The sequence below is a fragment of the Antrostomus carolinensis genome, unplaced genomic scaffold, assembly GCF_000700745.2.
Source record: "Antrostomus carolinensis isolate BGI_N321 unplaced genomic scaffold, ASM70074v2 scaffold2043, whole genome shotgun sequence".
Classification (NCBI taxonomy): domain Eukaryota; kingdom Metazoa; phylum Chordata; class Aves; order Caprimulgiformes; family Caprimulgidae; genus Antrostomus; species Antrostomus carolinensis.
In genome coordinates, this window is record NW_010304451.1 from 84,854 (window position 1) to 111,166 (window position 26,313).

The window sequence follows — 26,313 nt, forward strand, 5'->3', positions numbered from 1 at the left end:
AGGGCTGGGGGAATCAATCCTCTGAAACAACACCTTCCTTCCCAGGTACATTTGTTGACACTGAATCAGTTTGTGCTCATGAGCAATTCTGTACACCCTTTGCATTCCACTTACGCTCTCAGATGGGCCACAAGAGAGATACAAGTGATGTGGGCAGAGCTACAAAAGACTAAATGATGCTCCTCAGCTCATCTATGTTTGCCAACAAGCTGCAAAGAGATTAAAGAGCAATGGCCACAGTGGACCTTGAGCACTCAGGAACAGCCATTAGGAAAGGCTGGGAGGAAAAATCCCCTTTTTCAAGTTTGTGGAGGCGTGGGCAGAAGCCACACACACCACCCAAGAGGCAACCGTTTCGGCATCCTTGTCTGTGTTGCTTTATACTAAAGAGATCTTTAAAAGGCAGAAGAGATCGCCACCCTGGGTGAATCCTTAAAATTTCTGTTTAAAAGTAATGAAGGAAGAAGTCAAACAGAACACTTTCAAAAGGTCCTAGGTAAAAGCATTCTACTCTTGGTGGTGGTACCTGTTATGAAACAGAGCTAGTCTACCCTCCTGGCATCAGTGGCAGGCATAGAAACTCTCTCAGCTCCGAACAACATACCCCACATACATGAGCTCACACCTTCTCCTGGCTACATGTCTCAAAAGCAGGACTGGAGCATGAACCTCGCTGTCTCAGCAGGTGCAAGTCACTGAATGGGCTCAGTACTAACCAACGTACAGGGAGGATGCTCTTGGTACAGGGGAAAGAACCCACATATGTGGCTGCCCTACTTCCCTCTTGAAAGTGCTGGGCTAAGCTGGAAAAGTTAACATGGGTAAAATATAAACCACCTCTGTCCCCATCAAATTTCTTGCTGGGTAACCACAGGAATGTCAGATTCTCCCATGTTGGCACAATAATACAGGGACTGTTCCTGAAGGTTAGGGAAGTTTATTTTTACAACTTTGCACAGTGCCTACAAATCTTTCAGCCACAGAGCATCTGGTTCAGACACTGCCCTTTGAATGGCTTTTCTGTTGGTGCAGTAATTAAAGGTATCCCAGGTGACACCTGATCCCTTATCAAGTTCATTAATTTAAGTGGAGTTATTTAGCTCTCTATTTTCTATACTTCATAATGTATTTCTAACCTTTAAAGTGACATAGGCAAGCACCAGATTGCAGGGGCACTTATTAACAGCCTATTAAAATATTTTATGGCCTTTATTTTTATGTTGCCATAGGGAATCAAGTATTTTGCTGTTGTTGAACAGGCTCAGGATTTATGTTGCGAGAGCTTCACCACAACCTAACACAGAGCAGCACTAGGAAATGAACTGGGAGAACAAACTCCCATTCAGCTCCCCATGTGCCGTAAAGCTGTCACATGCAGATGGTAGCAAGGGGGCCTCCAATGCAGGCCCTCAGTTTGCTTTGGGTTTTTAAATATAAACTGGTAAGACAAGATGCAAAGCTCTGGGACCACGCTGAGAGCCGGCAAAGGCAGCATGTGTCTTGAGAAACAGATCTGGGTGTCTTTTCACCAACCATATAGACCCAGGGAGCTAAGCTCAGAAAGGATCTTCCTGGTCACCTGGGAAATAATGTGGTCTGTGGCTTTTTATTCCAGAGCTGCTGTACCACATCCACATTTTGCAGCTGAGTTAGAGCCAATGACGTTGGAAGAAGACCACAATCTTACCTAGAAGATGACTAAATTTTATCTAGAAGACAACTATGATCTTACCTAAAAGTTTTCCAGAGGTTGCAAGCCCTTCACATCCCTAGGAATCCTCCCTCAAAGGTGAATTCACTTCTCTGTTAAAAATCTGGACCCTCTCCTAACTCAAGCATATCCTATACTGAGACAACACATGCCTTGGATTTAGAGACTCAACTCTGTCCTGCTTAGGTATTCAGAAATTACAATCAAGTCTGTTCCGAAATTCTTGTTTTCATAAACTTCCTAGGGTGAGCTTGGGGTCTTCCTGAGTTTATATTACATTTCTCTTATTTTTTCAAGCATAAAAAAATCATTTGTAATGAAGCAACATGTTTGGAAGGGTATCAGCAACATACTTGAAAGTATTTTAATTGCTTGTGTTTTCAAAATGTTTTAATGAAGTCAAATCGGGAACGAACACTCATCTGCCAAAGAACCTATAAAATATTTTACAATGATATTATAATTGACGTAACTGGTTGTATAAATTCCTGGCATTTTAAACAAAGACAGCAGAGATTAGCACAAGCAAGGTTATTCAGTAGGCAATTATTATTCCTGCTTTAATTATAATGGCTTTGGTTCCCCCTCCCCAGTTTTTAATTTAAATGTCATACTGCAAGGCTTTCTAGACAGATTTTGTATGGGTAACCTTAGAAGGACTGTTCTCAGTGAGTAATCCTATAGCACTAATGCATGATGAGTAGTCATATTATAAGTGCTATTAAATGTACCATTCCTTTAATGCCTGATGCAAGACCGAATGAAAGACTATCATGCTGGGATCAGTCCTGGACATCCAGGAGGGACTGCTCCTCCAATTTCATCTTATAGTTGAGCGATCGCAGTAGAAACAGGCACACCGCAAAGCAGCCTGCCCGCAACCTGGGCAGGGACAGACACAGTGAACGAGCAACACTGCGAGTCCCCAAACTCACTGCAGTCTCCTGCATTTGTACAGGCTCTGGTCCCCTTTCCTCCCAACCCTTGAAGAAGAATCTGTGCCTAAGAAACTAAAACTTCACCCAAAGGACCATGCCAGGTTGTGGCATGCCAGTGGCATTGCAAGCTTTGGCTGATGGAAGATTTTAAAGGGGGGACTGACCTAGTTTAAATTAAAGCCGGATCTGCTAGAGCAGCTCAGCAGTAAGAACAATAACCTTGGAGAGAACTGCCTTGCAACTGTGCAATTTAGTCATCTTCTAACAAGCTCCCCTTGCACTTCTCTCTCACTCCCACCATGGAAGAGAGGGGAGAACCAACTTCCGGCCGTGTCGCACAAAACTCTCCTTTCCTGGGTGGGCAGTAAAGTGCTGACTCCCAACAATTTCCTCCTCCTCCTGAAGTTCATTAGATAGTTTTATTAATTAGCAGGCTCCCCATCTTATCACACACTGCACCTCAAGTCCCACTTGTATTTTTGAAGCGAGTAATTAAAGCCAGAGGTACATAAATAAATAGGAACTGATGAAGACTAATATTCTATCAATGTAATGAAGCAGCTTCCTAGACAGTAAGATGTCCAGGTTCAGGTGTTAACCAAGTCCAAGGGCAAAACATGCCTTGGCTGGCAAGCACATCCTGTGATGTGGGCACCCCCAGGTAAACCCTCAGTAACTTTGCTGAAACTAATCAGATTCTGGGAAGAACTTTGGTCATTAATTCTGTCAGGGACCAAAACAAACAGAAAAGAAGTAAGGCCACTGCCCTCACAGCACAAATAGTAATGAGCAACAATTTCAACACCTTCCCTGTAGAGACTGCAATAATTAGCCAGTAATTATCGAGCACGATTTCCTTTTATGTAGAGGGACTATGAGGTTACCTGCTTCAAGGACAGCAAACACAACTTTGCTTCCTTCATGCAAACCTGAATGGAAAATGCCACCACTGGCAGCCAAATCCCAATAAAGACAGTGCTTCATCATCAACCACTTGTTGGTACCTATTAGAAACCATTCTGCAGTGCCATAACTCAATGTATTGCCCCTCATTAGCACTGCTGCCAGCAGAGTTGGCTCCCCTGCACGTTCCTCAGAGAGGAACAGGGGCATAAACAGCAAAAGACAGAAACAGGCAGAGAGAAAGAAAAAAACCCAACCACTTACTTGATATTGTCAAGACATCCAGATTCAGGTTTCAGTATGGCAGTATGATGAAACATTTTATAGAGAGCGATCCCAAGGAAGATGACATTGAGCTGCAATGGGGAGAAAAAAAAAAAAAATGTACATGACATGACACAACATGCTGAGGAGAAAGTCAGCTCTGTAACAGAGGAGTTGTTGTAGGAAATCAGCTCTTGCTAGTAAGTGACTGAATTGCAGAAATCTGCCAAGTATAGGTAAGCTGACCTGTAGACTACAGGACTGGTGATGCCACAGCATTAGGAAAGCCATGGCACTGCGTATGTTACTGATATGGGGCTGATTCCAACACTAACTGTAGTACTTCAAATGACATGATGAAAAATAAAAGATATTTGTTGTAATAGCTCTTCTGTGTCTGAGAGGTATACAGGTGTGAAAGGTCATTCCAGGTATCTTGCTTAGCTGGTCCCATTGTAATGAAGCAAAAAAGCATCTTTTCCTGTGAATATATCTTTTAAATACAATGTAATGGGGCAGATGGGCAGGGAAGTCACGACTGCTGAAGATGCTTAGCACAATGCAAAGTTGAAAAATAAAAATGAAAAAGAGTTTGATTTGTCCTGTAAAAGATATAATGGTATTTCAATGTCTCAGTGTTTAAAAAGCTGTCAGTTCCTGGAAAGGAGTTTCCCCAAAAGCCCTAGCCAGGGTTTGAGACATAATCAAAAAGGGAAGATATTTTTTTTATGAATGAATTGTTTAAAGGGGAAAAAACCCAACAGTTGTAGCTGGTAGCATGGCCTCCTCCCTGATGTGGAAGGCTGCTGAAACGGCACCCAGTTGCAGGAGAAGCAGGGGAAGCAGGGACAATGTCTGCATTGAAGTGAGAATGCCTGGTTTGCTGTGTTAGCCAAACTGTAGTCTATTCAAAACAAAGGACGGTTTATTTAAGCCATATTGTAGTGATTAAAGTATAAGAAAACTCCAGTTGCCTCTAAAGTTGGGTTCTCCACCTTGTTGCTGTGTTAGCTGATACGCTGGCAATGTGCTAACTGTGAAGTCACACGAGCTTCAACTTCTGCCAGGGAGGAAAAACCTCCATCAAACCTCTCTTCCAGTTTAGACTTTATTTCATTCCCCCCATCCCAGATTTCCCTTTTTTGCATGATCAGTGCAAAGCTTTGCTCTGGAATTCAAAAGCAAGGGGGCAGTGAGGGGCAACAAAATAGAGTTTGGCACCTCTAAATGTCCAATGGTAGAAACTAAACTATGCAAGAGCCTGCTCTGAAGCTCCCCGGCCTGTTCTGATCAAGTATTTTGCAATGCCAAGAGCTACTCATAATGAGGGTCTAATTGCTTGTGCCAGGTGGGGTCAAAGAAGAACATGCCTTTCTCAAATTAATCTGTGTAAATTAAAGATAAAGAGTAAAGGGACAGCAAAAGTTTTATTTCTTGACCTGAGAGATGGAGTAGTTAATTAGGAGTTCTTACCATAATTATCAAGGTCGCCGGTCCTATAAAGCTCCAAATGAAGTAGGTGTCAAGTCGGAGCCAACATCTGTAATGAAACACAGGGGAGAGAAGGCATTCAAGGACTGCACCCAGGACATACATCAAGAGTGAGCGAGTGACAGAGAAGAATGTGAGCTGCAAAACACGCCGGTGGGAGACAGGAAATATTACATTGCTTGTTCATTTAAATGCTGAATTATGTGCCCAATTTCTGACAGCGCTATTGATGGAGTAAGATAATTACCTCTGGAGGAAGCAGGGAGAAAATGGCACAAGGCCTAGTTGTTAAGGGTTTCTGCATCTGTTGAAAAAAAAAAACCTTAAAACTTTTTTTAAGGAAGGGGTCCGATGAGCATCCATGGAGCTGCTTCTTCACTTTAAGCTCCTCTTCCCTCTCCGGCTCTGATGCAATGCAAGCTGTCTGTCAACTGTCAAGCAAGATGACATTTCTCCAGCAAGCAGATCAGAGCAAATTTGGTGCAAATAGGAAGCACGATTTGGATAACAGAAGGCTGAAGTTTAATTAGGTTCAGCAACTTCCCCTTTAGAGCATTTTATTTTCCTGAACCTCCGGAGTGTTTTGTTTCCACTGATGTTTCAAGGGTTGCATATGGTCTGTGCTATCACATGAAGTTGATTCATGGTCTAAAACTAAATTATTAATCGCTTAATTTCAACCGCATTTAATACTCCCCACATTTTTTAAGTCCCCTGGGAAATTACATTTCCATTCCTAGTTCATTCCAGGCGACAGGAAGATAAAATGGAAGTGACAGGTTACAAGACAGACGAATATAAATTCCAAGAAAGTTTTGCATGATGTTTAAAATAATAATATCTTGTCATGTTTGCAATGCTGCAAATCACAGCTCCATTTATACACAGATGACTAAGAAAGCATAAAACCACTCATACTAAACATCCAATGGAATTTCATAATCCAGCAAGCAACAGGAACTGTATATATTAATTTATCACCGTGGAAGAGATAGTAGTTTTCACAAATGACAGCTCTAGTGCACGTGCTGAATGTTTTTTTCCCTTCCAATGGACTTTGCAACAGGCAGAAAGGTCTGTGCCAGCAGCCCCATGGAACAGATCAGCAGGAGCTGCCTGCTGAGAGAATAAAACATGCCCTGAACCTCTACCACTGTGAGAAGCCAAGATATGAATAAATTCAAAGATGCAGACAAAGCTTCAAACTTCCCTCCCTGACCATATAAATTTCAGGTCTCATCAGTGTTGAAGATGTATCGATACATAGATGGTTGTACAGCTATTCATCACAAATTAAAACACCGTAGCTTCTGTGACCGTCACTCCTGAACTGCCTCTTGCAGCTGTTCATCCAAAATCTTCATGTGACAGCAACAAAATCTTAAGGTTAGAAGCAAACAGAGGCTTTCAGAGCGATTATAGGGAAATCTTGTTTCCTCTGTGGCTGCTGAAGTTCAAGGTGATTTAGATGCAGCTGGTAATGGAACAACACGAGTGACTAGAAAGTATTTGAGCCCAATTTCCTACAGGAAAGGGTTTATGCAATCATGACATCTGTGTATCACCCATAATAACATCTGAAATGTCGCCCAATTGCAACTAGATTTGACAGAGGAATAGAGGTTTCAAGGATAATGAAGTCCCTCTAAAATGTCCTCTCCTGCTATCCCTGAAAAAAGACATCCACATAGCAGCAGCTCACACATTACATGGCATTTCATACTTTATACCTATCCCACCCTATAGGAAAGAAGTGTAACTAGTGCTTATGCCTCAGCTGCCACATATAAATCAGGGAATACACAGCCCCACAACTTTTTTCTACTGATAATAAAGAGTGCTGGTTGTGGGAGAGGACTAGAGGCCTAGTAGGTTTTTTTAAATTACAACATTTTGAACTTTTTTGCCAGTTTAACATTCAAAACATCCCCCAATCCCTGCTGCACAGGAGCTGGGAGCACAGAGTGTTTTAATTGCCAAGCAACTTGGTATTCCTTCAACACAAAGAGCAAGCTGGCTCTTGGAATGCCCTGGGAAGAGGAAAGGCCTAAACTCTCTCTTCACTCCTTAAAGCATGATAGCCAGCCATATGATTACATCTGATGCAGCTGGTTTTGAATGCACATAGTTTGGGACATGGGGAAAATCATAGAATCATAGAACAGTTTGGTTGGAAAAGACCATTACGATCATCTAGTCCAACCGTAAACCTAGAATTGCCAAGTTCATCACTAAAGCATGTCCCCAGGTACCACATCTACACATCCTTTAAATACCACCAAGGATGGTGACTCCACCACTTTCCTGGACATCCTGCTCCAATACTTGCCAACCCTTTCAGTGAAGAATTTTTTCCTGATCAGTGAAAGCTGAAATACAGCACAAGTGAAGAGCTGTGCTGGGCTTAGCAAAGAAATGGGAAGCAACTGTTTTCCTTTCCAGTCAGCCTAATGGATGAAATTTTCCACCTTGTTCCCCTAAAAAATCTGTCTCTTCAGTTGTGGAGCAAAATTCAGCAACAAGAGATGGGTGCTGTGGATGGGAAACAGCCAAGGAGTCATGTCCTGCCCTCAGGATAAGTAGTGGACAGGCATGGAGCAAAAAACCCCCCTTCCAACGAGAGATGGCTTCATCTAAGCAAGAGTACAGCTTGCAAAAACAAGAGAAGGCTTTTTTTAACCTCCCTGCACACTTTAGAGAACGTGATGTCATTTTTTACTTGTTTGAATAGAAAAGTCGCCTTTCTATGAAGCCATGTATGACACTCAGTCTTGGGTGACTAAAGGGAATGCTGCAGGACTGCCTCTAGTCCACAGAGGGACTTTAAAAAGCTGCTGTTTTTTTTTTTTTTGCGGTCATCAAGAAGAGATGCAACTTTGAACCCATTTAAGTCATACCTCATTAAAAATGCAAATTAAGACCAAAACATCAAAACACAGGCATCCTGCCAATTGCGTTAAGGGGCTGTAAATTGCTAAGCAGACAAGTACCACACTGAGCTTTTCTTCCCTTAAAAGACAAAAACCCACACGCACAATGAGCTGCATAAATGAGCTCCTCAAAACAAGGAAGCAATCAGGCAACTCACTTCCCAAAGTTGCTAATCTTGGGCTGCAGAGTTACTTCTGACCCCCCATGCGCAGCTGCACTGTAAACACGGACTTGCCGCATTACAAGTTTAGACTCCACTGCCATTAAGCAAATGAGCTGCTTCAGGGCTCAGCACATGGCAGAGCACATTATCTCAAAGTCTGTGGATGCTGGGAATGCTGCTCAAAACCCCATTGCTCCTTTCAAGAGTCACACCAGCATATTCAGTGCTTGTAACGAGTTCTGTGGCGCTGCCTGCCTTTACTTTTTAATTTCCTCCTTTTCCACAGTGACAAGTCGCTATATTCACCTACAGCTTTTCCCAAGTAATAAAGACTACAATAAGTTTACTCTATTTTCTGCATGAAGAGAAATCAAATACTAAACTATCCCTGGTGTGCATTAAATATAACCAATAAACAATCATTAGCTGCCACTGGACCATAAAATTTGAAGAGCCCTAAACATATCATGTTGTTCATGGGAGCCCAGCGGTTTGTTTCACGTGGCTACAGAGCCTCCTTGTCTGGGTGCAGTAATGGGATATGTATGCACAAGACATGCCTTTCAAGGGTGCAATACGGGTTCTGCTTAATGCAGTCCAGCATCCACATTGCTCATGCTTCTTCCTCCAAATACCCAGCACGAACACTGAAAATAAAACAAGTTCAGTGGAGACACCCAAGACAGACTGTATTGTTAGAAGATATTTTCTGAGCAACATTAACATGCATAAAATGTCGGCGGCTGGCTGATGGACTTGGAGGTTGTGTACATACACCAGGCTTTCATTTTGCTTTCTGACAGCTGGATTGCTTACCATGTATATCCTGCTTTATAGCATACCAAAAGCAGGAAGAGGGGGAGGGAAACAATAGAGAGATCCCTGCCATGACGAATTTGATCACCAATGAATGAATATACCTACAAGCATGTTTTCTAAAATATATTGAACCATGCAAAGCATAGCTGCTTTCCTCTGAGATTTGTAAGAGGCATTGATATGAAAACCAGGATAGTATGGGAATATGGAATAGCTTCTTGCTGTTGATTTTGGATGACTTGCTACTTGAGTGAGTCTTCTCAAAGGGAGGCTGCTAAAGGCTTAGTCTTTTACTGAATTTTAGACACAAATTGTTTTCAAACACTGTTAACAACTGCAAATGCAATTTTCCCTCTGAATTTCACAGCATTGCCCACCACAATGCTCGACATCAGATTTGGCCAAGAGATGGATGGATTTGGTTAACACACAGGGCAAGGCAAACGTTGTAACTTTTTAAAACTGCAATCCCAGTGTCTTATTTTTTGCAGCAAAATTTCAGACGTGGCAATTTAAGACTCAACAGCTGAAGACCTGGTCCATAAGAAATGGTCACTTGGAAGTTCACACAAACATCGCCAGAATCACTTTGGCAATGTTGAGGGACCACACTGTTTGCAGTGGGGCTTCCTGTTTTTCAACTTTTCTTTAGAAATTACAATCAGAACAAGGTGAGATGCAGCATTTCTGATTTATTTGGGGGAAAGGGCCAAACACGGCTCAGCTTCCTCACATAAACAGTCCCTGCTGGCCTGAATGGGATGATCTTTTAATGGAATCACTATGCTGCTGCTTGGTTATAAAAGCAAATTAATCTCCTAATAAGAGTGGTTTTAACTGCCCTTAAACAAAAAAATAGTAAAAGGATCAATTCCAATCCTTGGAATAATTAAGTGTAAGGGAGTATCTTTTCTAGGCAGCTACTCCAAAATGCCAATATGAATACTAGGACATGGGATGCTTCAGAGAATCACAAGCACCAAGCAATGAGCAAAGAAACAGAGAGAGGAACAACTGCCTGTTCCTGGCTATGTAATCTGGGCATGTGTTACAGGAGGGTTGGATTTAGAAAGGAAAATGAAATCAAGAAAACCTACACTGGGTGTCTAAGCAAATAATTCTGAGATATATGAACGGTGGCACCAAATGCCAGGCAAAAACCAAATAACACTAACAGCTCCATAACTCCTGCTTAAACAAATGCAATAAATAATGGAGGGAGGCAAGTAATATATTTCAGGGGATGTTTTACAAAACCTGGTAAAACCAAGCAACTTCTTGCAATCAAATTATGTATGCCTGGCATACAGTTCACTACAAATTCTAATCAGTTCTACCCTTCTAATAACATTATACAGAAAAATGCATCATCATCCATCAACCAGATGGAGCATGATAGTTATACAAAACATATTGTATGTTTTTTATTTTCCACTATTAGAACGTGATAAAATTGTGCACTCTGGAATTAGAGATTATAAATAAATATTTTAGGCTCTGCAAATCTCTGTAAATATTTATTTGCAAAATATTATATATACAAGTTTAATCATTAAAAAAATACTACCTTATGCTGTAGGGAGGGAGAGAGATTTTACTGGCACAGATGTAGGACTGCTGTCTCCTCAAGACAAAGATAGTAAAGTTTTGTCATTTGCCTCCAGCAAATTTCAGACAAACTTTCTGCCTCTACCTCCCATGTCATGGAAACATTTTGGCACCTAAAGCCTGTTGGAATATGTTTATTTTGCTGTGCTTCAGAAAGGTCCATATAGACATTTAACAGAAGCAAAAACATTTTAGCAATGCAAAGCTACCATGGTGTTTTATGGGAGCTGTGGTTAGGTGCCTTATGTTCTCACTCTTTACAGCCAACTTGTTGAGTGCCACTATCTCTCACAACCTACACTGGTATTCTGGTTGTCCCTACAGGGCATCACAAGGGACTTTGCAAAGATGAGGGCAGATGCAAATCAACTGCTGTCTCATGTCCAAAGCGACACCCTGGGCTTGGGTATGTCCTTTTACCACAAGGGAATGAAGTAAGACGTTTTCAACACCCAACAGTTAGAGCGCAGAATGTTTCAATACCTTGTTTGGTGGGGGGTTATATATAGCTCAACAGGGATATGAACAGAAGAGTTGGTTGGGGCATAAAGCAGGTGGTAGCTGATAGAAACAGTCTTCTTCAGAAACCATAATCAGCTGTTGTGTTACTTTTTCGTTGCCCCCTAGGTCTGTCAAAGTCGGTCAAACTACTTTGGATAAATTGGTAGAGATCCTTGAAAACTTACTCCCTCCTACCTTTATCTGTGTGAGCCATTTCCTTTCTGCAAAGTATGACATTTATACAAATTTAGGTTGCTATTCTCCTATTCATGGGAGGAACACGATGCAAATATCCAGCTGAGATCCAAGCCTACCTGCTGGCATGGTAATGGATCATGAACAGCTCTATTGCTCTACAGATCTGCTTCTGCAAGGAATGTGGTTCATATATACCAATAAGGTTTCAGGCAAAACTTTTGCAGCTGAATTTAACAGAATATCAACTGCTGCCATGGCCTGACCCGACCTACACTAAAAAAGAGCTTTAAAAATGCCACTGGCTCATTGCTATGTATGCCTTCAGATTGAGCCCTTAACTCAGTTAAAACGACAGGGGAAAGGCAGCCTGACAAGAAAAAGTTAACAAAAAAAAAAAAAAAAAGTCAATAAAAGCACACTGTTAGTGCTATTATAACAAAGCTGGGAAAGAAAATCAAAGCCTCGATTTTCCCTTTGTTTTCCATTAGACTGTGTTGCACTATCATCTAAATTGTGCTTTGATACTAGCTTCACCAATGCTGAAAACATTTAAGAATATTCATAATGATAAATGATATAGCTGTTCCAATTTCCTAAGAGTCTAATGCACTCCACAGTTACCACCTATTTTGCTTGCAGGCTCTGTTAATTTGATAGAACACTTAAAAAAGAGGAAGAAGAAAACAGTGTTTCATCATCCAAATGAGAAATACTCTTTGGTTAGAAAAAAAGGATGACCTTGCTGATACAGTACCAAACTGAGACTTGGGACAGCCACCTCTGCTGATGTTATGCAATGGCATGATAAAATTTCTCCCCGACTGACTTCCCCAAAAAAATACATTTGCAAATCATTTCATAGTGGGGAATTTGGTCTGTATCATCACAGGCTCTGTTGGAGACACAGAAATAAGGCAAGGCATGCCTCCTGGCTGAGCTCTGCCTACACAAGCCTCTGGGCTCTTCACTTCCTTTTGTTGTCCTCGCTCCCATCCCTCCTGACCAGGTCTGAGCAGTGCCAAGCCCCACTCACACTTTGTCAGTGCCGTAGCTCCGGTAGTCCACCGCTGCGGATACGGCCACAATCAGCGCAGGCATGCCGTAGCCAACCAAATAGAAGTACTTCCTCCGGGAGTGTTCACTCTCAAAAACCTCCACCAGCATGATGTACAGCTGTACCCCTTCCAGGAACATCCAGGTGAAAGCCGCCAGGAAGAAGAAGTGCAGGAGAGCAGCAAAGACAGCACAGGCAATCTGCATGTGGATTGAAAAGAGCAAGGGAAGGTGTTTGTACCACACTGAATTAATGCAACAGTCAGGATTACTTTTACTGGGAGGTTTAATAAAAATGAGGGAGTTCTTCTCTCAAAGGAAGAACTTTTTTTCCGCTTGGAAAATGTGCGAGAACTATTTTAAAATATACACATCTCTGCATATATAAATTATATTCAAAGATACAAAGGTAAGTATGTACACAATCTGGCAAATAAACATATGAAGATTTACGTAGTGTAAGCACCTTTTTACAACCTGCTTCTTAAACATACAAACACGCATTATTTACAAACAATGCACATACAGCCTCTGAAATCACAGCAGGCATCAGCATCTGACTCCCAGTTAACAACCAGGAGCCCAGCCCTGGGAAGACTCATATATATCTCACTGCATGGTCCAACATCCCACCTGCACTGAGACACGAGGCTGTGGTGGGAGTAGAAAGTGCTTTGCCTCTTACCGGTTGGTCAGTTCGGTTGATGCCGATGAGGAAGAGGAGTTCTGCCACGAAGAGGCTGATGCACAAGTTCTTGTGAATTGTGTTACGGTCACTCTGCAGCCCACGGAAGAAGCAGAAGGTGAAGATGCAGATCAGGAGACACACCAGTGAGAGCAGGATGCCAACCCACGTGATAAAGTCCAGGAGTAGGTCATGGACTGCATCACTGTGCTAGAGAGAAACAAACAAACAAAAAATCATCAGTGGCATGCTGCATGACTTCTAATCAATCCCTGACATAGAAAGAGGTTGTCTGAGAACCTTCCCCAAACATTCCACTCACCAAGCTGTGGAACAAGGGACCAGTACAAAAAGGACTAAATGGACATGGACTTGAATCCTGCATCAAGAAAGCTGCAACCTGAAACAGACTCCAAAGTGTCTGGCAAGCTGCAGGTGCCCTAAAGAGACTCAGACCCTAAAATATCCTAGAAACCATGCTGCTGCTGAAAATGCCGAGACGTCTTGCATGCAGCCCCATCTTTTACAAATAGGGCAAAAGAGAGGACACACAATATAAAGAACCATGATCACTGTTATTCGAGTGTAAAAACATTTCATGCTAGTAACATTGTGGAGATTATAATCACAAGTTTGTTATCACCATTTACCAACAGTGAAAAAATCCTCTCTTTAAATTTTCACAGAGACATATGAGCCTGGAGGGTTTGGATGGAAAGAGATCACTTAAATGTCTTGGTGGCTTGTTCGTCTGTTTGTTCATTTTTTTTTTCCCCACTGGGGAAGGAGCAAGTAAGTTTGACTTTTCTTTTTCAAACCCTGGAGCTATATTTTAAAACTCTCAGGAAGTCAGACTGACCCCTGGAATGCTACCCAGAAAAAAAAGTCAGACTTTTTAACACGGATTTGCTTTTAAATTGTAACAGAACAGTGATTTTAAGACAGCCTGGAAAGTGAGTGATTCCCTGTGACGAACTTGTAACACGGTTTTACCCCAAAGCCATGCAAACATGGCTGTTGCAGTGGCAAAATCAGGCAACTCAGCAACAAAGTTTTGCAAGGGGCAGCATAGGTGTGCCTTGGCTCTGTTATAAAACTGCTGGATTACCCCTGGGCTCACACTGCAAGTCTCTTGCAGAAAGAGGAGGGAGTTGCTGGGACCCTGACACTGAGGGTATCCCACCACCTTATTCCTTATTCAGGCTGTAAACTTGCCCGTAAATCCCTAGGTTTCAATGAAATGTGGTGAAATTAGAGATATCATTGCTTAGTAAAATGCAAATGAGAAATATATAGCGAATCACGAGACGGATGCTCGGGGATAAGTGGTCAGAGTCAATGAGCTGAAGGAAAGATGAGCTGGAAATCTCTGGGGGCTTTTCAAAAAGATCAGAGAGGCTTGAAACCCAGCTTTGTGGTCCACCAGGCTGTGTTATAAGTGGTATTCACATTTCCCTCTACTTCTGGCATTTTTATGATTTAGGCATTATGTAGGCTGGCAAATACAATAGCGTCACACTTCAAAAAGCCAGGACAAACTGGAAACATTTTCCTCACTGTGAGATAAAGCCTTATGACAGATGGAAGTAAAAGGTGATTAATTTATCCATTTTCTTTGCCTGCTTGCCAATGATAAAGCCACATCAAATGTCAGGCCTTTCCTGATATATGCTCTGCTATGTCAGCACTCATGAGAAACAACTCAAACCTTTCAGCTCTTTGGCTTTATCAGCATGAGTGATAGGCATCAAGTGATAATGAAAGATGGGGAGCGACTTTCCCCTCCATGTCCTCGATGCTGGAAATTTTCTCTCCAGGGAGACTTGGAGGTGGAGAGATGAGGGCTCCTTTCCCCAAACGCTCTTACAGCTCTTCCTGAGTATTTCCAGTATCTAAGGAACTAGGGGTCACAAGTTCAACAGAGAGGCAAGAAATCATTGTGTGCTTACTGTAGATCATGACAGAAATGCCTATTCCAGCCAGCTCCTCCAGCAGCACCCAGAAAACTGAGAAGATGAAGTGCACGTCATTTTCCCGGCGGTCGCACGTTGCTTTATCTCGGTGTCATTCCAGCTCATCCATCCCTCTTAACTCAGTGTGAAAAAATGTTAATACAAACCTTGCACCTTGCAAATCATTCTTTCTTTCATCTGAGGCTGCTTGGGAACGGCAGGAGAACATCTCCCTGAACAACTCTGCCAGCTCACCTGATTAGATTGACCTGCCAGACTGAAGTGACCAAGAGCTCTTGGGCTGGGCAAGAAGGGTGAGGCAGCTAATGTGTGTGGATACAAGGAGAAAGAAACCTGGCAGACTTTGGCCTGATGCATCCATCCCATCCAGATGTGGCCAACAGCACAGATTCAGGTAGCCCAAGACAAAGTTAGCCGAGCACAGGGGAAGTTCTCTGAGGGCTTCTTCCCCTGCATGACACGAATCTCACAGGTGTCAGCTCCTGCACCTCTATCACAAAACCATAACTCTACTGACTTTTAGACATGGTGCAGGAATGAGGTGTGTTTGTGCTCCTGAAGAGGGTTCCTGCTGCCTAGGTTCATGGTCTTCCTCAGGTAAAGGTTGCTTGCCTACGAAGCTCACCATGCTTAGCAAGAAACACAGACTTCATTGCTGTATTATTATTATTATCATCACTCTTACTACTCTTCTTTTTAATATTAATTGTAATGATAATATTGATTTTATGTACATAACACCCATCCCTGGAGTGCTGGGAAACAACCATAAAAACGACTTCTCTGTAATTACAGTCTCCCTCCCCAAACTCTACAAACTCACAAAAGAACAAACAAAAAGGAATAATAACAATAAACTGGGAACAAGAACAATTTAAAAATACCTTGAGGGGAAAAAAAAAAAATTGTAGCTTTTCTAGTAAAGTCCAAGAGAAGAAGTGAGCTAGATTTCAAAGGTTGGGTGCACTCTGTCCTGTTTGGGATGCCCAATTTCAGGTGCCTCAGCACAGCTGATGGGTCAGGGAGGAGTTGGTAAACACTGTCATCCTTCCCATGGCAGTGCCAACTGCTCCCAAGCCAGGCACATCCAGAGCTTTTACACCAGCAAGTCCAACAAAAGGGAATTTGCCTTTTGCTGGAGTCTGAAACTTGTAAAATGCTGCACTGCCACAGGTCAGTATGGGAAAAGGAGGAATCACGGTAATCACGCCTCAATGCCATGAAATTATCCTTGCCATCACCCAGTCATGATGTGACAAATAAGGGAGCCACATACCTTGTTTACACAGTTGGCATATGGCATTTCAGGGTTAAGTATGATAAATACCACACCACGATTTTGTATCTGGGTCGCACTCTCTGAGCGTGGTCCCTCAACTGCCAAGACATGCAAGAGGAGCAAATCTTCTCTTTACCCTGCCCAGCACTGTTCAAGCATTCCCTGACTGAGGATAAAATAGCTTTGACGTCCACGCTAATGATATCCTTTCAGCACCCTGCGAGCCCTAGGGTCCCTAAGGCATGCAAAATACATCTGAAACCACGAAAGCATTGATAACAGTCAACTCTTGCTTCTTGATAATCTCCCCAAAGATCTGGGCAATTGGAAGAGCCCATGGGAGATACCAGATGTCAGTCCAAGGGACAGTTTCCTGACAGCATCAATCAAACACCTCCTTGCCCTAATGCACCATGGCTGTCAAGACCAGTGCTACGTGGCCCAGCATGCAAGCCACTGAGTTTTGTCACCACTAAGCTACGCTAGTTTTACAGGTAAGCTGACATGTAGATTATTTTCAGCACAGGAACAATTTATTGAGTAATTGAACAAAATAAAATAATCCACTTCAGTGAAAGGGTTTCTATATTAAGTACACTTTACATTTACGATTTAGGCATGAGCCAAAAGCCCAGTGAAAGAAGATTTCCCTGGTTTTGGAATAAAGCCTCATTTTTGCTCCAGTGAGGTCAAGAGCGGCAGGAAGAGAACGCTGATGGAAACCTGTGCAGGAGGAGTTACAGGAGCCCTGGTAGCAACCACAGCAGGGCTGAGTGGGCAGCCTAGATATTATCCAGGCTGGGAAAATCAATGAGCAGCTCTGGCAGCGCCTGTACACCAGAGCCAAGCTAATAAAAACAAATCCCAGGGAATGTCAGCTTGTGACAGAATGGCTCTCCCAGAGATGAACAGCTATTTCCTCCCTTATTAAAAACATCAGTAGAAGAAAACAGCAGCCAAACCGAGCTGCCAGCAGCAAAGGACACATTCCTTTGCTTAATCTGTTCCTCCAGGAATGGAAAGAGTAATATGTTTGGGGGTGAAGGAACAAGCAAGCAGTAAATAAAAACACAGTGTCATTGACTAGCTCAGATATGACCGCTTGGTGCTTGGTGGGAGCTGGCAGTGTGCTGGGCTGGGCAGAGACCCAAGTGGGACAGGTTTGAACTCCTGTGCATTACTGATGCTGCTCCTTGGATTTGTAGGTATCTGGGGCCATGTGGGCTCCCTCTGCTCTTTCTTCCCCATTGCTGGTCTTGAGAGAGGATTACTGCTACGACCTGGCTGCAATGCTTCATGGCTGAGTGCAAAGGGCACTTAAGAAGCAAGTGGTTTTGTAGGTGTGCCAGAAGGAAATCCCAAGGGCTCCCACAGTGCGTCTGGGCTGGCTAATGGCACTGCCTGCTGTGGCTATGCAGGCATGAGATGTTTCGAGGGGGCTTTTCCCCCTGGTGTAGGAGGGGAGGGGTGATATATGCTGGGGTGGATCCCACTGTTTTAGCATCCATTCTCTCCCTCTTTCCCAAGGGTGCACCGAGTGGAACAGGCTGGAACAGGCTGCCCAGGGAGGTTGTGGAGTCTCCTTCTCTGGAGATATTCAAGACCCGCCTGGACGCCTTCCTGTGTAAAATTGTTTAGGTTCCTGCTCCGGCAGGGGGATTGGACTAGATGATCTTTCGAGGTCCCTTCCAATCCCCAACATTCTGTGATTCTGTGATTCTGTGAGTGAGGCAGGCAGCTCTGCTCCACAGCAGACACAGCACTCAGACCTGGTAAATATCCCCTCTGTGCTCTGCAAAGGAGATGTTTTCATAGGCACCACTGGGTCTTAACCCAGGAATAAAGACAGCTTAATTCCCACCAGAAGTCCCTGTGCAACATCACTGTGTTCTGACTGTGGCCATTTAAAATAAGGCTCAGATCCCCGCACACTCCTGCAAGGTGGTTTAGTCACCTTTCCTCTCCTTGCCTTAGTCCTGAAAGCTGCCTCGATGTGTTACAAACACCACTGTGGACACAGCGTGAGGCAACAGTCCAGTGTTTCCATCGTACCCACCAACACCACTGAAACTGAGATGCAGTTGAGGTGACATTCAGTTGTGGAGAGGAGGAGAGGTTTGGGACAATAATTGCATCCATGGTCCTGCCCTCCCATGCTGGCTGGATTTAGTAAAGTGCAGCTCTGCTTACTCATAAAGCATCTCCAACCTGAGAAATGAGGTACGGCAGCTGTGTCAAACTCAGACACCTACCCAGCCAAGCTGCTGGCTTGTTAATTTGAGTTCCCGGAAAAAATCTGGTCCCAGTATTGTCAGCTTCTTCTGTCACACCAATGGCCTTACCCAGCCTAGTGCCAGGAGACAGCTGGGACACAGCTCCACCACACCACAGCCACTCCCTTGACTTTGGTCCTCACATTCACCCTGCTCTCACACAGAAAGGAAACTGCAGCAAGAAATAGGGCAAGGCTTAATGCTTGCCCATGGGAGCTACTTGAATTGCACATTTCAGGACAGGGTAACGCTGTCCCCATGCTCTGTGGCACAGCTCCTTACTGTGCAACTAGGCCTGTCAAATTTCTGACACCTGTAAGTGCTAAGCTAAGAAATTGAAAATTCAAGGGCTTGGAGTACATCTTTCTGAAGCCAGGCTCTAGATGTTTTCAGGATGGACACTCAAAAGTGGCTACCTGAGAAGATCTGGGTCAATGGTTCAGGGAATGCACAGATAAGGATCAGTGAGACATCCAACTTGTCAGAACTAGAAATGGTTAAGACACAACTAGGGCTCAAGCCAAAACAACGTGTGTCAAACTGAGGGTGGGTAACTCAAGGAACTCCCTGGAGTGACTTACTGCCCACCTAGACAAAAAGCTCGAGGAATGCTACCAAATACAACTCTGAATCGACCCCACAGACACAGGTTACTTGACCTAAGGTATAGCCAAATATGCTGCTTACAACTCCTTATTCTTGGATTTCATTGAAGTCACAGATTTCTGTTCCTAGCAAGAGCTCAAATACTGCTATATTTGGAATTTTAAAATCTCATTGAAAATAAGCACATGTAGTAACTTTTCTGCTTAATTTAAACAGTACTTATTTAAAAACATATTAGAATAAGTTATTTTTTGCAATGTATAATATATATCTTTTTTTTTGAGAATTAACCCCTTTGATGGTACAAAATTATTTGTCTTGTAGAATTCACTACATAGAGGTTTCAGTGATTTAATTCAGTAGTTAGGGTGTTTTTGCAATCCTGCACCCACTTCTGCTTTCGTTCACTGCTGTTGAATCACACAAGTGCTAATATATGGATAAGCCAGCACTGCAATAACTTCAGCTTGCTCTTTATATCCGAAATGTCTGTATTGCTTTAGGTAATGGACCACTGCATTCCATTTAGACTTCATATATTTTTATTCCTTTCTCTCCTTAGCTTGCCTTATGCTTCCATTCCCCAAATAATTAGCACAGTGTTTGTGGTGTGGAATAACATCTGAAAGCTTCTGATTAATTGCTACGGTTAAAACACCTTTCCCCCACCCCCCCTTTCTCTCTTGTTTTACTTATTTATTCATTTATTTTTAAAAGAAGAGTAAGCTCTGGTATTCACTACATACTGATAAGCAACATTTATCTACCCTGAGGTACCTTTGCTTATTCTGTTTTGGGTGGTTTTTTTAATTGCATTTTCCCACCAGCTCTGAACTTGTTTTCTGGCTGCATATTTTTCCCATGGTACATTTAAGATGCATCTGCTATAATTAATATGATGCAAAGCACAAGCTTATATTAAAACCAGCTTATAAATTTTGAATAATTCTGCATCAATTACATAGGTAGAATGGCTTATTTAACTACGGGCTTTGCCCCATGGAATGGGAACCACCATGTTTTTATAGCATTTCAGGGTCATAACAAATACCCTACTGATTCAAACAATACACAGATATTTAACATAGATCCTATCTATGTTAAACATATCTCATAATTTAATAAAATATCTATGAGATTGTAATAATTTTCCCATAAAACAGGCCAAATGAACTTCTTAGCTGATGAAAATAGTAATTTGTTTCCAAGTCTTAAAATCTCTCTCCAAAAGGTAAACTGTCAAAAACAGCAACAAACGCTGCAGGTCTCTAAGGTCATCCCTTGCCAGGGGTGCACGTCAGTGAGGTCCAGCTCACAGGTCATTATGGTCCTGCTGTCCTCTTTCCATGCTAGCTGGGGCTCTGACAGCAGCTGGAGGAGTATCTGTGGGTGTGGGTCCATTGCTCTTCCCGGCAGCTATGCACCCTATCTGTGCGTGCAGCAGGCTCTTGGTCTTGGGCACCGCTATTTACCCCAATGAAATACATGGGTGAGTAAGAAACTCTGGGCCAACTAATTTTAACAGGCAGAAAGCATCTTCAAATTAAAATCTCCTCCTCTTAGTGGGATATTGTCCTAGTAAGACTGGAATTGATCCCAGCAACCTCTGCTGTTGAAGTACACCAAAAAATCCCTGCCACCATGGTCAGTCAATGTCATTTTCTGCCCCTTCAGACAAAGACATATTGCTGTTTCATGCTAGAGAGCCAGACGGCCATCAATCATCTTCTCAGTGGTGCTACCTTCCAGCTCCACATTGCCACATGCGCCCTGCTAATAATTAAATACCAGTCTGTAACTCGCAGAGCAGCCACCGAGGTCTCCTCTGGAGAACACGCTCTTTTGCCATGCTACCAGGGAGGGAGATCATTCATGACGAGAAGTGACACTTGTCAAATTGGTGCTGGCTTTTGATTAAGGAGCGAGACTCTGATGTCCACTCTCCATGATGCCTGGTGTTCAGTCTCATTAGGTAGGGTGCTGGGGATACTCATTACACCAAAGGATGCTCCCTACGGATCCAAAAATCTGACAAACTGAAGTCAGTAAACTACAAATCTCAATTACAGAAGAAAATCGTTTCTGTTGCAAAACTTCCGGAATATTATTAATTATTGTGTGTACGACAGTCCTCTTTAGGAATTCTAATCATTGGCCAGAACACTGCTGTAAGAGGTCCTGCACAAGCATACAACCTCCTTTGCCAAGGATTGTTCCACCTCCAAGAAGACTAAATGGTCTTGGAGGCAAGGAATGCCTTTTTGTACAAAACATGGGCAACAAAATGGCTCAAAGGCACACCTACAAGAGATGAGTGTGTGTCAATGAACAACAACAAACCCCATTTATTTTTAAACCTTCATCTTTCCATACCAGCAGGTATTCGGCTGTCCAGACTATAAAATCAACTCATTGCAACAGCATAAGGAATGTCATACAACCCACCTCCCAGATCTGCCAAGAGCCACATGGCCAGCTCCGCCAGCAGACCAGAACAGGATGGTGCCACCAGGAAGAGCAAGGTTATGAGCAGCTGGAGGGAAAAGTTGCAGATGTTTACAGTGTAGGCATCTGCCATCGCCCTCAGACCGGGATGATCGCTAAAGAAGACATGCCAGGAAGCTGTCCAATTGCATCAGAGTCAACAAAGTGGAGCTGATTTGGCTCTCACAGCAATGATACTTTGGCTGCAGCCAAATGATAAAACATGACCTGAAAGTCTTGAGGGCGCTTGTTAACACCCAGAAACACCCACTGGCTAATAGCATACAGGCTTGGCACTTGGGAAGCTTCCAGCTGTAGCTCTTTCCAACCTGTTGGCTGAGCAGGAACAAGTAAAGGTCTCACATTCTCCTTCTGCAAGGTGAGATAATACCAGTGTTACTTGTCTAATGAGGTTTGGGTGAAATGCTGTGCAGACAAGGCTAACCTACTAGCAGTTTGTGAAGAGGCCTCTTCATCACTAGCCTGTATCTCCACTATGCAGTAGGGATCGCCCTCGTTCACATCAGCAGAGTGGAAAGCTATCTGTGTTTCCCAGGTGCAACCTCTGACTTCAGTGACTCAGGTATATCTGTTAACTCCAGGCAGGTGATAATGAGCCAAACATATTTCTTTTGAAAATTCAAGCAGGAAAATGGCAAAAACAAACTTGGACTGCAGAATGCCATGAACCTGTAAACATGGGCTCTGAATAGGCCATTTCTTCAGACATCTCCCAGGATAATGTCACAGTCATTTAATGGTATGTCTCCTGGACTGGTAGTGACTCCTGCAGAATACAATGGAGACATCATCCTCCAACAGCAGATCTATCCCTCTCAGCTGGACCCAGCTGTTGTGGCATATGTGCTGCTAGGCTCTCATTTCTTTTTTTGCAGAGCTTTGGTCATGCATGACAGTGCTTTAATATATATTTTTATTAAGGCTCTTCACATTCCTCCTCAGATTATCCAGTGAAACACAAATAAAAGGAGTGACACTGGAAGACTATTTGAGAAAAGGTCTTTTAAAACCACAATAGCTTTTATGGTTATGCAGCCATGGAAGTGGCTCTGAAACGTTCTGCCTGCATGGAAGATGCCAGATCGGTATCTAGCTCAGAGCTATGGCTCTTGCTGCAGTGCCAGGCACATGAAATGGAGACAGCAGTTTCTTTCTACAGCAGCTGAGACTGTTCTCAACCAAAGACAGTCAAGACAGCTCAGGAAATGGAGGACCACCTCAACCATTCTCCCCTTCTTGAATAAAATCCCAAATGTGTACTTCAGTCCTTAAACCACTGCTACCATGAAGAACATCTGCTTTCAGGAGTAACTACTTTAGCTCAAGTGGGAAGCCAGAATTACACCATGGACCAAAATGCAGGCAAGGGAACTAGCTCAGGTAGATGTACAGCCCATGCAGGATGGTATAAGGAGCTTCCCTTTTATGTGTAGCTCTCTGCCACATAGTGAGATGCAGAGAATATATCTTTTTCCCCTAGTTGGAAGCTGGAAAATACTTTTGGCTTCACACATGCACCTCATACAAATATGTGTGGCAGTGTATCTGCAGCTGCTACAAGCAGGACACACAGCTTGCACCCCATGAGGCAGGCTTTGCACGTTTCTGTCCCACCACCCAGGGTGCTTGCTACTCCCCGATGGCACAGTGAGGACCCCAAAAGCAAGGAACCAGCCAGGAGATGTTCTGTACCAGTAAGTAAAGGATGTGGTAACAGTTAATTCTGCTCACTCACCATCCTCAGATCACAGCTGCCCATGCCAGGAGCTCAAGACGGGCTTTGCATTGGTGTGACTATCTCCTGTTTCACCACATAGCAGAAGGAAGATTTACACCAGATGGTTTCTACTCTTAAGAGTTACTGTCACACAGCAATTTCCCTGCTCAGCTCCATTTGCAGTAACAAAATGGTGTTACATCGGCCACTTTTCCTGCCCAGTGCCTTGGCAGCCTGTGAATCTGCAACACCTACCTTAACTTCCACGTGTGCCATCAGGACTGCAAAGTTGGTTAGGTGATTGCAGGAGCATGTGGTGTGTGTCTTGTTAGTTGTCAAAAGGCGACATCCCTGGGTGGACCAATACCCTGTCATTGTACGCTTTGTATAGCTCCAGAATGAACAGTTTGGATTGAAATTTTCTTCTGACTGCTGCAGGGAAGAAATGAATAAATGCAATAAAAATTATAGGGTTTCAGAGATTTCTAAATGCACTTTTTTTTTTTTTCAGAGACACTTTGTAACTCTCACCCTTTAATTTTGGATAAACAATCAGCAGTGGTTTATACATCAAGTATTACTTGCTGATACCAGAGAAAGTTAGATTGTTGCTGCTCACTTTGCTAATGCAAACTTAGTTCTTTGTTCTTGATTAATTTCAGCCATAGACTGAATCTAGCTCTTCAGAACCAGATCGTTTCATTTGCATTGCAGAGCAGAGAAATTAATTGCTTTAAGCAATCAACTTTTGCAATGACTGTGCTTGGCTAACAGGAGGACTAGCTGTCCTCTTTCACTGTAATTTCACTTTCCTGCCACCATGATAAAATAATATTATGGTCTATTCTAATATATTGGTAGTTTTTAATTACAGAATGATGTGTGTCAGCAACTGAGCAATGGGCATCGGCTCAAAGGAGACTCTTTCTTTACTTTTATTAATGTAAAGCAAAAGAGACATTCTCCATAAATAACACAAAGTGCAAAGGAACAAATGTATAATTCAAAATCTAATCAAGGACTGCTGGGGGCCTCACATCAGCCAACTTTTGCATCACTCTGTTTTAGAAATTAAAAAAAAAAAAAGTGCTTTTCGAACTCACTCACCTTGATGTGCTTGACAGTAAACACCACCGGATCAGCTAGGTAAACCTTATTGCTGAACTCTTTGTTTATTGCTGCCGTGATGACAGGGGAGTTGACAATGACAGAGTGATTAGTCGACATTGCTTCTGTTCCCAGCTTCATGCTGGCGTTCTCCGTGGAGAGATAGGTGCCCAGGTTGTTGTACAGCACAAAAGCCACCCTGATTTCACCTAGAAGAGCAGTAAGAGGTTAGATATCCAGGTCACTGCACTGGGGTTTTTGGTTTTAGATGATAAATCTCCTCTCTGAACCACCTTTAAAACTTTTCTGAGAAAATGTGAAAGGACCAAGATGTGGCACATGAAAACTCAGCTCCTGCTGCCAATCCCAATGAGCACCACAACAAGTGGTCCATAGATAAGAAGGGCAGAGCTGCCTCTCTCAAAACAAACTTCTATAAGCAAACAGATTGGTGGAAGACAGAGAAGGTGGGCTTATTTTTGGCATTAGCAGGTATAACTGGCTCCAGAATAAAAGAGGCCAGGTGGCAGGTTTCCCATCTGACATAACACTTTATTCTCGAGGCTATGTATGCTTGGGAAACATGTTTTGTTCTGGCCTATGACACAGATGCAGGTTGTCTCTAAATGAAACACTTCTCTTCAAATCCTACACGCAAAGGTACCAAATCCCATCAAGGAAGCCAATGGCAAAGCTTTATTTCTGAACTACCAGACCAAACTTTTCTCTCAACAGCTGTCAGAAATTTTTGGCAGTTTTAACACATCTGGTCTGGCTGTAATACTGCCCTATCATCCCATGTTTTGCCTGCAGTGATCAAAGCCTGTACTAGAGTGCTTTCCTCCTGCACACAGCTTAAATTTTAAAGGAACTCAGAAGTAGGAGCATGATAGGCCCACTATTAGAAAGCCTGTGAGTTTGAAGTTGGTCTATAGCAGGGCTGTAGAGATCAACAAACATGTCTGCTCAAATTCCTGGTCTGAAAATAAATGACTTGGCAGCATGAAGATCATTCACATATAACATCAACTTTAATTTATGCTATATCAGGAGGTTCATAAGCTTCAGAGAGAAAGGCATTGAAGATTTAGACTCATAACAGTTAATCAACCTTTTCTGCCATGTTGGCTCATTATTAATATTTGCTACTACTGTTTCTTCTCTCTCCCTTTTCAGACGTTCTATAGTGCCCCACTGTGAAGCAGTTTACTCAAACAAGCCTCTTATCCCATCTGAAGCCTCCTACCGCAGACAACAGCAGCACTTCTCTGGGCTCAGCGTTTTGCCTCAACAGCCATATCATTCAAGGATCTGATGATGCATTTTTACCAGCACATAATACTTTTGAAGACTGTGAATCACTAACCAATACAATATGTTCCCAGTCAGTCAACTTAGTTTGCAGTCAAAGACATGAGTAACTGATGCTACTGTTAATTTAAATATTAACATAGCGTGTTGGGTTTGTGGGGGTCGGGGGGGCGTGTTTTTTGGTAGTGGGGGAAGGGGCTACCCTGGCTCCAAGGTGTACCCCATGTCCAACCCCCAGCCCAGGTGGGGCCAATGAGCAGCAGAGAAACACCTCTGT

The 26,313-nt window shown here is 43.0% G+C and overlaps 1 protein-coding gene across 1 annotated transcript in view; it reads right to left on the reverse strand.

The window, feature by feature from the left end:
* The window catches only part of ADGRL3 (adhesion G protein-coupled receptor L3), a 137,874-nt gene that overhangs the window by 41,951 nt on the left and 69,610 nt on the right, over positions 1–26,313 (reverse strand). The window contains exons 9-14 of the mRNA XM_029084136.1: positions 24,726–24,934; positions 23,874–24,050; positions 13,266–13,475; positions 12,561–12,781; positions 5,290–5,356; positions 3,817–3,908 (exon numbers count right to left, since the gene is read on the reverse strand). Coding sequence (XP_028939969.1) covers positions 3,817–3,908; positions 5,290–5,356; positions 12,561–12,781; positions 13,266–13,475; positions 23,874–24,050; positions 24,726–24,934 — 976 coding nt within the window. The remainder of the gene's footprint in view (positions 1–3,816; positions 3,909–5,289; positions 5,357–12,560; positions 12,782–13,265; positions 13,476–23,873; positions 24,051–24,725; positions 24,935–26,313) is intronic.